General features: G+C 43.5%; 1 protein-coding gene across 1 annotated transcript in view; it reads left to right on the top strand.

Moving 5' to 3' along the window:
- Window positions 1-2,477: 2,477 nt before the first annotated feature.
- Window positions 2,478-11,599, top strand: part of LOC147022155 (protein TANC2-like) — a 437,623-nt gene continuing 428,501 nt past the window's right edge. Inside the window, exon 1 of the mRNA XM_085890484.1 lies at window positions 2,478-3,128. Within this exon, the coding sequence (XP_085746610.1) occupies window positions 2,981-3,128 (148 nt within the window). The 5' untranslated portion in view covers window positions 2,478-2,980. The remainder of the gene's footprint in view (window positions 3,129-11,599) is intronic.

Below are 11,599 nucleotides of genomic sequence, written 5' to 3'. Positions count from 1 at the left end.
GTGTGTGTGTGTGTGTGTGTGTATATATATATATATATATATATATATATATATATATATATATATATATATATATATGTATATATATGTATATATATGTATATATATATATATATATATATATATATATATATATATATATATATATATATATATATATATATATATATATATATATATATATATATATATATATACAGATACACACATACAATATCTATTGTGTTTGTATGGAAGTTGAGTGCTTCTATTATGTCAATATTATGTCGACGGACCTCTGGTAGCTTGTATATGTTGCTGTGTTTGAGCTTAGGGAGTAACTGCTGAAATGTATCTGTCTGGGTTCTTCCCGACTTTTTTTTTCTTTGTTCCTTTCACATTAAAAAAAAATAAATTCGCAATTCATTCTCATTCATTCTAGTTCTTGCTTTTTCTTCTCTTTCACTATCTATTCCTTTCTTTTGCAATCTATCTCTCTAAGGAGTAGTGAATTATTGCAGAAAATTTTCTGAAAGGCTCACTTGGCTGCACCTGGATGGGTTTGAGGGTTGTGGCTGAAACCGAAATCCGATCAAGGTTCCTCCTCATGACTCCATCTTTGCTCTTTACTTCTTTGGGTTCCTACTTGGTCTTCCATTTCATTAAGGTTAAACTCCACTCACATCATTGATGGTCTGCTTTGATCTCGTACTCATTCATCATGACCTGATATTGTATGTACAAGGTGAGGAAACGTGCGTGTTCATTCTCATTTTTGTGTTTCCAAGGCACCAACATGGCTATCTGTGCATCCGGTTTCACATGTGGTGACTAGGGTTTGCATAATTTCTGGAGTTTCCATTGAGTGGTGTGTGTGTGTGTGTGTGTGTGTGTGTGTGTGTGTGTGTGTGTGTGTGTGTGTGTGCGTGTGTGCGTGTGCGTGCGTGCGTGTGCGCGCGCGCTGTATGTGTACAATATATATATATATATATATATATATATATATATATATATATATATATATATATATATATATATATATATATATATATATATATATATATATATATATATATATATATATATATATATATATATATATATATATACATACTAGGTGAATGCACCTGACGCTGCCCAGGTTCTTTTTGAATGAATTTAATCTTCTATACATATGTCTGACGCGAGCACAGTATCAGTTCCCTATTGGGCCATGGCAGTCATAGGTTAAGGGGGTTGGTGAGGGGGAAACACACCTCCTCCCCCCCCCCCGGGCCGAGGGGCCTTGCCACATAGCCTATAACCTTCCCGGGGCCCATCCCGACATTTTTTGTTTCAGTGGTTAGCTCCTATCTTTCACCTTTTCAGGAGATTAGCGCGTGCAGACAAACAAACAAACAAACAGACAAACAAAAACTTAAAATCATATGTTAGATATATTGTATATGGCGTTGGCCCCATGTCAATGGGCTGAACTTGAAAAATTAATGTTATGAAATCAGGTGATGACGTCATAATTCGGAAACCGGAAGTCAGAAGTATAATTATTTTACATCGGGATACTCCCGGGTACATGTTCTGTCAGCATGTGAAGTTTGGTGAGGATCAGTCCATTATTTTCGCTTGCATAGGTCACAGACAAACACACTTTCAACTATATATATATATATATATATATATATATATATATATATATATATATATATATATATATATATATATATATATATATATATATATATATATATATATACTTACATACGTGTCATTGATTGTTGTCTCCATATGCGAGTTTCAGAAGGTGGAACAGAGTCCTCCCAGGTCTCTAAGTATCCACCTTCATTTCAGTAAGGCTGTGGGGGAGGGAGGATATTTTTCGACCTTTTTATCTCAATATTTTTAGACCTTTGCATGCATTCTCTGGACCCATGAGTCGTTAAAAGAGGTATAATCCAGCATTATACGTACTGTGATTATGATGCTTTCCCTGTTCAGACACAGTCAATATGTGTGATATATAAACATATATATATATATATATATATATATATATATATATATATATATATATATATATATATATGTATATATGTATATATATATATATATATATATATATATATATATATATATATATATGAATGTATATGTACTGTTACGGATTTCAGAATCCGGTCTGATGAATGCATCCACACATCCAGGTCCTCAGACAGTTATTTCCTTAAATACATGTTCAGATTAGCCCCATCCCCCATGTCTAATGGGATTTTAAATGTGATGCGTTGAGAAAGGTAAAGGATAGATCCCCTCTCTTATGGGAAACTTTTTTCTTTACGACAGACACGTTCACACACATTTCTTTCACGCGCTCTGAAGCACGCCCTCATTTTTCCTCAGCAACATTCTTTTGCAAGCTCCTACTCCTGCCTTTTTTGAGAGTGCACGGATCGTCATGGTAACCGTGCGCAAGTGGGGCGGGGTGAGCTTGGGGCGGACGGCACCCTGCGGAGACGGCCCGGGGATATAAAAACGAGCGAGAAAAAGCGAAAGAGGGACGTTCTGTGAGGAGAGACTTCTGAGATATAAAAAAAAGTGAGGAAAAAGCTAAATAGGGACGTCCTGAAGAGAAAGAGATACGTTCTGAAGAGAAAGAGATATGTTCTGAGGGGGAAAAGTCTGACGAGAAAAAATTGTGAAGAGAGAAAAAGTCTCGAGAGAAAATTTGTGAAGAGAAAAAGTCTGAGGAGAAAAAGTGAGGAGAGAAAGGAGAGGAAAAAAGCATTCTGAAGAGAAAAAGTGAGGTGAGGAAAAGCGAAAGGAGAGAGGCAAAAGCAAAGGGCGAGAGAAGCGACCAAGAAGCGGGTGTCTGACCAGCGCCGAAGAGACAATTCGCCCTTCCCAGTGCTTCGGCAAGCGAGTGTGTGGTGCGCGTGTAGGTGTGAGCAGCGCCGCCAACAAGTGAGGCACGGGTCGATCACCAACAACACCAGGGTCTAAACCCATGACGGACGATCTTGGTGCCCTCCAGACATCGACTGGCATTCAAGGCTGCCCCGTGAGAGGGTGCACGGCAAAGCTGGGTGCTGGCGACGGACGTGACACGCACGCACGCATTTTCAGGACGTTTTCGCTTCGTGGACGACTTTCTCGTGAGTGAGACGATTCTTCCCCCCCCCTCCCCTCCCCCTGAATGATCTGCTGGGTACCCTTGTCTGTGTTTAGCTGTTAGTCAACCCCCGATAAGCATCTGCTCTTCGTCCTTTTCCTGGCATTTTGATTGATTTTGCTTTGAAATTCATTCTTTATTTACTTCAGCAAATTTATTTACTTCAGCAAATAAAAGGTTATTTTTTTTAATTTTTTTATTATTAATAAATTATTTGTCGATTTCCAACCTGTCCATGTTTGTCCTTTCCTTCATTGGTGTAGCATTGTCCGAACCGAGATAGACTGGGAGGTAATTACCACAGATTTGACCAAAAAATAGTTGGCAAGCACCAGCGGTTAAAACGCTCGGCCACCCTAATTAAAATCTAATCAGATAACATTGGTGCTTTGCCGAGGGCACGCTCCCCGCTCAGGTAACCACATGACCTCCAGTTAAACAGAATAATTAGATGGCAGACACTGGAACTCGTGTTTGACTGGGTGGCGTTCGTGGTTTTAAAATAACCCACCGTACCACAACGTTAATTGTGAGTGGTGGCCCCAGGCCCGGCTCTACCGAGGACAACCGGGGATTAGAGTCCCTGAGTGACGAGGTGGTGTCTCGGTACCCATGGCCGCAACAACTGGTGTCAGGAGTGGGAGATTTTTCGAACCCCTTGATCAATAAATTGGTGTCAGGTCATCGACCGGTGGTGCGCTTTACGCACCTTGAAATTCAGATGGAAAATAACCCCCAACCTCGGTCTCTGGAAAATACGGCGGCGATAGCGCAGAACACCGGGTTTTCGCCACCAGTGCAGCCCGAGAATGACATGATGTTGTTCATGAGGCAATTAATGGCACAAATGAAAATGTTGAGCGAAGAAAGCAACATAAAAATGGATGAAAACAACAGCAGAATGGAGGTGATGAACAGTAAAATGGACGAAAACAACAGAAAAATGGACAGGATAATAGAAGAAACGAAGGCACACAAATATGATAATCCAAAAAACAGGAGAATTGATGCGAGGTGCAGAAAAATGGACGAAGACAGCAGCGAAATGGACGTGTTAGACGATGAAATAAAAACGGAGATAAATGAAGCGATGAGCAGAGAAATGGCGGCGATACGAGAGGAGGTAAGGGAGTGTAGGATCGGTGTCCGGGAAGAAATGAGGGAGAGCGAGGCCAGACTGATGGGAGAGATTGGAAACATGACGGAGGAGGAAGAAGGACTGACAATCGGACAGAATGAGTTGAAGGAACAAATGGAAAAGAACACAGGGGCGTTAAAGGAGTGAAGAGCCGCCGGGAAGGAAACGAGAGATGACGGCAATTAAAAACGAATGTAAAATGGCACACGAGAAAATAACGAAGAGAGTAGAGGAGGTGACACAGACGATGGGAACGAAGGTGAGTCACGGCGAGACCGGGCACGTACATGATGTGATTGGGTGTGTGTCGAGTTTAGGGGGAATGAAGGACCAGGGGTTTCTTTGAGTGCCCAATGTGTCGGAGTATGTGTGGAGTGCATTGACATAACATGGATGAGTGCACACAAAAGAGTGGGACACGGATCGACCTGGACGGGAGGAGTGGTTAATGTAGCGGACCGGAGTAGCGAACCTCCTGAGCGGGACAGAGTTGTATTGGAAACCGCGTCGGCTCCACAGGACCCTGTGTATGAGGTACAGGAGTGTGCGCGGTCCATGCTTTGCCAACTGCGCAAGCACGGACGGTGGCGTGATGTGTTGATGGTTTCAGAGGGGCCAGCGTGTAAACGCTCCGTGACAGATAAATCACTGGAGCACGGACGGCGAAACAGATCGGATTTGGCTGCAAATTGTTTTCCACGGGGAGCAGGTGTGCAATATGCGCGGTACCCCCGGCAAGAGCAATGGGCGTGGCGAGCACGGCTTGGTTCCCTGTGGGAAAACCCCAATTCCCAGAGGCAAGAATTCAAACACAAATTGGCTTGCAACAGACATGTGACTGAGCACCTCCGCGGATGCAGAGGGCTCATTATCATAGGAGACGGTGATAGTAACCCCCCGTGTGTGGAGCGCAGTGGTGAAACAGCCCCACACACCGGGGCAAAGGAGCACTAGCCTAAGGGGGGGTGGCATTGTTAGGCCCACATGGTGGTACCAGCAATGGTAGCCTCTATGTGGGTACCGAAGCAGCGACCATGAGGGAGGGCGAGGATAAATTTAGGGACCAAGAGCAACAATAGGGACTGTTTAGGTAGGGACATGGATGTGTAGTGGGGACGTAGATTAGCTATGTAGAGTTAAATGGAACGTGCATTAGCATAAGGGATGACGAGGGTGCACGAGTTGGTGAGGGGAAATTTGTTAGGTGATGCTTTGTCGGCACTACCGGATTTAGGGGTGGCCAGGTGGGGCCATGGCCCCGGGCCCCCCCACATTTAGGCCCCCCCCACAATGTCGATGACATTTTGAAAATCCCTTGAAAATGTGCTTCTAAATTTTTATTGTCTGTGAATGAAGATTGTAAACTCTTTGTAAGGATATCTTTTCAAAATTGTCCGTCATTGTGAGGGTCCTTTTCAAGCTTTGGCTTTTTCAAGCCGTTTCTTTCACGGTCCACAGAACGGATCCAACGTGGTCAAAAATTCCCGGGGCAAGCCTCGGGCATTGGGGGCCCACATTCGGATCTTTTTTTGGATTGATCATCGATTCTTCGGTTGGTTGAGCGTGACCAACTAACTACGGCACTGCCCGCCAGAGCCCAGCAAGCACAGACGGAATACAGAGGTCCAGCCAGAGGAGAGGTGAAAAGGTGAAAGTTGATGTGGTAAAACTAGGCCAGGCCAGCACAGCACACGGCCGGCAGGGGTAGTATTGTACACACTGAAACTGTGGCTGTCAGGGAACGCTGTCAGTACCCTGCTTACTGGCGCGCACAGCACAGTAACACGCTGTGACTTTCTATGTTCCAGGTGTGTGAAAAATACTTGTTGTTTGTGATTCTGGTACGTCCCACGTGCACTCTGACGATATCTCGGTTACTCGGTACGTACCAGCTGCAGAAACCACAATGAGCGGCTTCGGTGACGACAGGCACAAATCCAGGGCTCCACTGAAATATGACAGTGGTGCTCAAAAGCGGAAACGTTCCAAGGAAAAAGATGAAAAACACAAGGCCGTCATCAACAAGACACAGTAAATCTCAGTTTTTTTCACTCCTGCACAAACAAGCACAAACAGGTTGTTCACTCCTGCACAAATCATCTGTCCATGACAGAGGCTGGAACATCAACAGAGACGGAACAAGCGGATTTGGCAACGCAACCCCCGCGTCAAGATTTGCCCAACATCTCGGAAGGTTCCACCGATGAAGAACATGCATCAGATGAAGAAGCGCGAGATATACTGACTGATTGTGGACCTGGCTTTGCCAATGATATTAGATGTTGGCCTCCTGAGTCACCGTCGTCAGAGATGATCGACTACTGGGCATCACGGGATTTGGAGCCCCTGCAGAATTCGACTGGTCCCTTTGATTCATCCATACAGTTCGTTGAAGGTAGGAAACGCTGCTGCTCCAATAATCTTTTTTTACCGTAGACTACAAAACAGAGAGTCCGTGAAAAGGTCCTGGCTTTGCTTCTCTACATCAACCGGAAAACTGTACGGCATCAGTTGCAAGCTCTTTGGAGGCGCTACTGCCCTGGGCGGGGAAAGATTCAACGACTGGAAGCTTGCCAGTCATTCTATCGAGGTGCATGAGCGTTCGCATGTACATTGTGCGAATATCATCTGCTTGTCAGACAGAACAACATCCGCAGGTCGTGTGGACACTGAACTCGTCAAACAGGAGAGTGAGATTGCATCCTATTGGAGGGAGGTGCTAAAACGAAGTGTGAGTGTGATATCGTTTCTCGCTGAGCGTGGTCTGGCGTTCCGTGGATCGGATGAAATGATTGGGTCACGGACGAATGGTAACTACCTTGATTTAATGGAATTACTTGTGGAATACGATCCATTTTTGGCGCAGCACATTCAGAAATATGCCAACCAAGGTAGTGGCTACACCAACTACTTATCATCTATGACATGTGAAGAGTTCGTCTCCATCATCAGAAAATCTGTTCTGGATAACATCGTCACTCGTGTGAAAGAGGCAAAATACTTCTCTGTGTCAGTCGATTCTACTCCTGACATAACCCACATCCACCAGCTCACAGTTATTCTCCCATACATCAAGAACGAGGCTCCAGTGGAGCGTTTCATGACGTTTCTGAGCAACACAGGACACACTGGACTCCAGCAAGCGACGGCATGACTGGATTTTTTGAAAGCCACTGGATTGGACATCGCTAACTTCCGAGGACAATGTTACGATAACGCATCTAATATGAGTGGCCGATACAACGGGATGCAGGGAATGATCCAACAGGAGAACCCTCTCGCATGCCATGCGTGACGCACTCACTGAACTTAGTCGGTCAGTCGGCTGTGGGATGCTGTAGACCTGCAGCAGCATTCTTTGAATTTGTGGAACAAGTGTATGTATTTTTTACAGCTTCCACGTCATGCTACGCCAGATTATTTGATGCCCTGAAAGCCAAAGGTCTGCAAGTACCAAAGCGCCTCAGCGACACTCGCTGGTCGGCTCATTCTGATGCAACCCGAGCTCTTGTAGACGGTTACAGCGAAATCATGGATGTCTTCGATGAAATCGCAAACGATGAACAACTGAATAGTGAAACAAGAAACACCGCCGAGACACTTCACCAAACGATGTGCACGCTCGAGATAGGGTTCTGTGGTGGTTTCTGGTCTACTGTCCTTGGTGGATTTGATCATATGAGTAAAACCCTTCAGTCGCAAGCTACCGATCTCAACACAGCCGTGCAGCTCCTCAAGTCACTGGCAAGCTTCATGCAGTCATTACGCGATCAGTTTGATACATTCGTTGTTGATGGAGTGGAGCGCTCAGGTACGGAGGAATTCGCTCGCGGATCATGTAGACGAAAGCATAATGTCCACCTCACTCCCTTGGACTACAGACACACTCCAGAAGTAGAACTAGACGCCAAGGAGTCCTTTCGCATCAGTGTATACGTTGCAGTGATCGACGTACTGCTGTCGCAGTTGGAAAAGCATACAAACGCTGACAGCGAGATGAGCGACAGATTTGGATTCCTGCGTGCTCTTGTTCAACTCGAAGTGGAGTAGATTCGAGAGTCATGCTCGAAGCTCGTCAAGCTGTATCGGGAAGATCTATCACCTGACCTCACAGAAGAAATGATTCAATTCCAAGCCATAATGAAGGAGTCAGAGCCAGACTCGGACCATACTGAACTTGAGATGTACAGTTTTCTCATCCAGCGAAAACTCACCGATACTTTCCCAAACGTGGAAGTGCTGCTTCGGATTTACCTCTCACTGATTGTGTCGAACTGCTCCGGGGAGCGCTCGTTTTCGAAACTCAAGCTTATCAAGAACCATCTTCGCTCCACGATGGGGCAGCAGAGACTGGTCAATCTGACCATCATTTCAACTGAATCTGATGTGCTCAATTCCATGCAGGTTGACAGTATCATATCCGAGTTCGCTGCCGCAAAGTCGCGCAGGAAGCTTGTCCATTGATTGAGGCACCGTGTGTATGTTCATTGATGTGGATGACACTGCCGTATATTTGCGGTCGCTGGAAGTCGGCTATTAATCACCATTTCGGATTTCTTTTGCCCAGAAAGTTTTTAGAAGTTAGAAGATTTTTAGTCGAAGTTCATAGAATGATTAATGACAGCGCGTCGTTTGTTATTTTCTTATATTGGTCTATCTCTATCTCTTACTCTTGCAGCAACAGCATTTTTGTGATTTGATTTTAGAATGAGCTCAGAGATAAGTCATCAGCTCATAGATAAGTCACCAGCCATATCAAAAACAATCCATCCATCTTGTCATGTTGTCAGATTTAATTGTAATTTGTGAACATATATGCCAAATCATTCCTGGCCAAATCTATGGATAAAAGTTCAGTTGTTGATCAAAAAGCAGTTATAATTTAAGTTGTTGATTAATCTTCAAATTAGGGGGCCCACGGCCCCCCACATGGTAAATCCGGCCCTGCTCCTGTGTATACCTTTCCTCCCTCTTCTCTCTCCCCTTCCTCCTTATATGTGTACATGTGTATATACCAGCATTCCTCACTTAACGACCGAGTTTCGTTCCTACGACTAGGTCGTTAAGCGAATTGGTCGATAATATAAGTGAGGATATATTTTTTAATGTTTATACAGTCGTGTACTGTATACTGTAATAAACAGAATAAAGGAAATCAGCTCTAGTATACATTACTTCGGTTTGCATACTGTAAATACAGGTAATCGTTTTTATTTATTCTGAATAAAGAAAAGGTCTCAAGGAAACTCCAACTTGATAACTTCATCCATGCCTTGTTATTTGCACGATAGTAAACGGGCAGCGTGTGCTTACGAACCTGCTTCAATGCACGTGGGTTCTCAGAGCGATAGATGAGGAAAGGCTTTAACTTGAACCCAGCGACATTTTCTCCCAGCAACAACATGACCCTGTCCTTGAAAGCCTTGAAACCGGCATTGTTTTTGCTGCTTTGTGTATGTAGGGCTTTTCGGGCCTTTTCGTCCACATTGAAGATCTGTTCCGGACGGTAGCCGCCTTTCTCGATGATTTCATCAAATTGGTCAACAAATTTTTCCGCTGCTTCTACGTCCGCGCTTGCCGCCTCACCGCTGATACTCCGATTATGCAGATACACAATAAAGTTCAAATTTATGGATGAAATATGTATTCCTGGAGATTGTGAACGCTAGTGTACTGAATACCGACCGACTACGGGAACGAGACTGACTGAGAAAGGGTGATTCGAGATGAGATGCTTGATGCTGAGACGCCGCACTGCCACTTCCACAACCAAAATTAATACCGACTGGTCGGAGAGCTGGTCGTAAGTCCGGGCAGTCGTTAAACAGGTAGGTCGTTAAGTGAGGAGTGCATATATATATATATATATATATATATATATATATATATATATATATATATATATATATATTATATATATATATATATATATATATATACATATATACATATATACATACACACACACACACACACACACACATCTATGATGTCTATTTACTTTTGTCATGTCTATTTATCTGTGTGTATGTATATGAGGTCCGTCTAAAAAGTAACGGGACTGAGTCTGCTGTGTGTTCCACTTACACAACTTGAATGAACAGGTTGCGTCACAGTCTTTCGCAACATTCCAGCAATATATATATATATATATATATATATATATATATATATATATATATATATATATATATATATATATATATATATATATATATACAGTATATGAATGGTGATGGTTGACTGCGCTCATTGTGTGATTTTTTTTAGAAGTCGTGCTTAAAGGTCCCATGACACTCAAAAGTTTATCGTTATTTATGTATTAACTTGACCTTCCTCGTGAAGAAATCACCCATGTTTCTTTTTTTAAATCAAAAATGGGATAATTAGACCAATATTTCGAACATTTCTAGTGCTTTTCACAACTTGCTATGCCCCGCCCCTCAAAAAAGTTGACTTCACCGAACCCACAGGTCATGTGACCGTCACGTCATCTCCAGAACGCGACTCGCATAGAGTGGATTGATTAGATATCGCACGCTGTATAAAGTACGTACAAATGCATTGTGCACATGTGTTAGCTATCTCACTGATCGTCAATTCCTGTGATTGTTTCGCGAAAGTTTTTAAGAGTTTTAGCCTTATTTTAGAAAATGCCTGCAAGATGTATCGTAGCAGGATGCAGCAATACAACCAGAGATGGAGTAAGCCTTCATGTATTCCTGAAAGAAGAGACTCTTCGGAGAATATGGACATCTAAAGTGAAGCTGACGAGGGGAAACTGGAAAGGCCCCAGCGACACGAGCGTCATTTTCAGTGCCCACTTCGAAGACGGTGACTTTGATCACGGGCTCTATTCGCTGTTCAGTTTGAAGAAGTTGAGGAGGCTGAAACCTGATGCAGTACCCATCATCAAAAGCAATGTCGTTCCTCATGCCGAGAAAAAAAGGGGTGTGAGGACAGCTGCTGAGAAGCGGAAGAAAATAAGGGTAAGTCATTTCGAAGTCCGATATCATACCAGCAGCCCAAATGGCCAGGCCCTAGCGCACGTTACCGTCCGTGGCTTCTGGCGCATAATACGTGATCATGATGTGGTACTGTCGCGGATGCGTGGGTTTTATTGCGGGATCGGAGCTATTGTTTATTGCCACAACGATGGCACGCAATGCCACTGGCACTAATGACAAAGCCTAAGTCTAAGACCTAATTAAAAGTTAGACATTTTAGGTAATTTTGGTTAGAGAGTCATCTAAAATAATAGAGAAACAAATCCGCAGTCTCGATCTAGAAAATTAAAATCTAGACAGATATAGATC

This window comes from Eptatretus burgeri, chromosome 8 (genome assembly GCF_056783735.1).
Source record: "Eptatretus burgeri isolate ZD-2024b chromosome 8, Ebu_testis_v1, whole genome shotgun sequence".
Lineage (NCBI taxonomy): Eukaryota > Metazoa > Chordata > Myxini > Myxiniformes > Myxinidae > Eptatretus > Eptatretus burgeri.
Note: the sequence above shows the minus strand (reverse complement) of the source record. Positions and strands in the feature narration are given on the sequence as shown.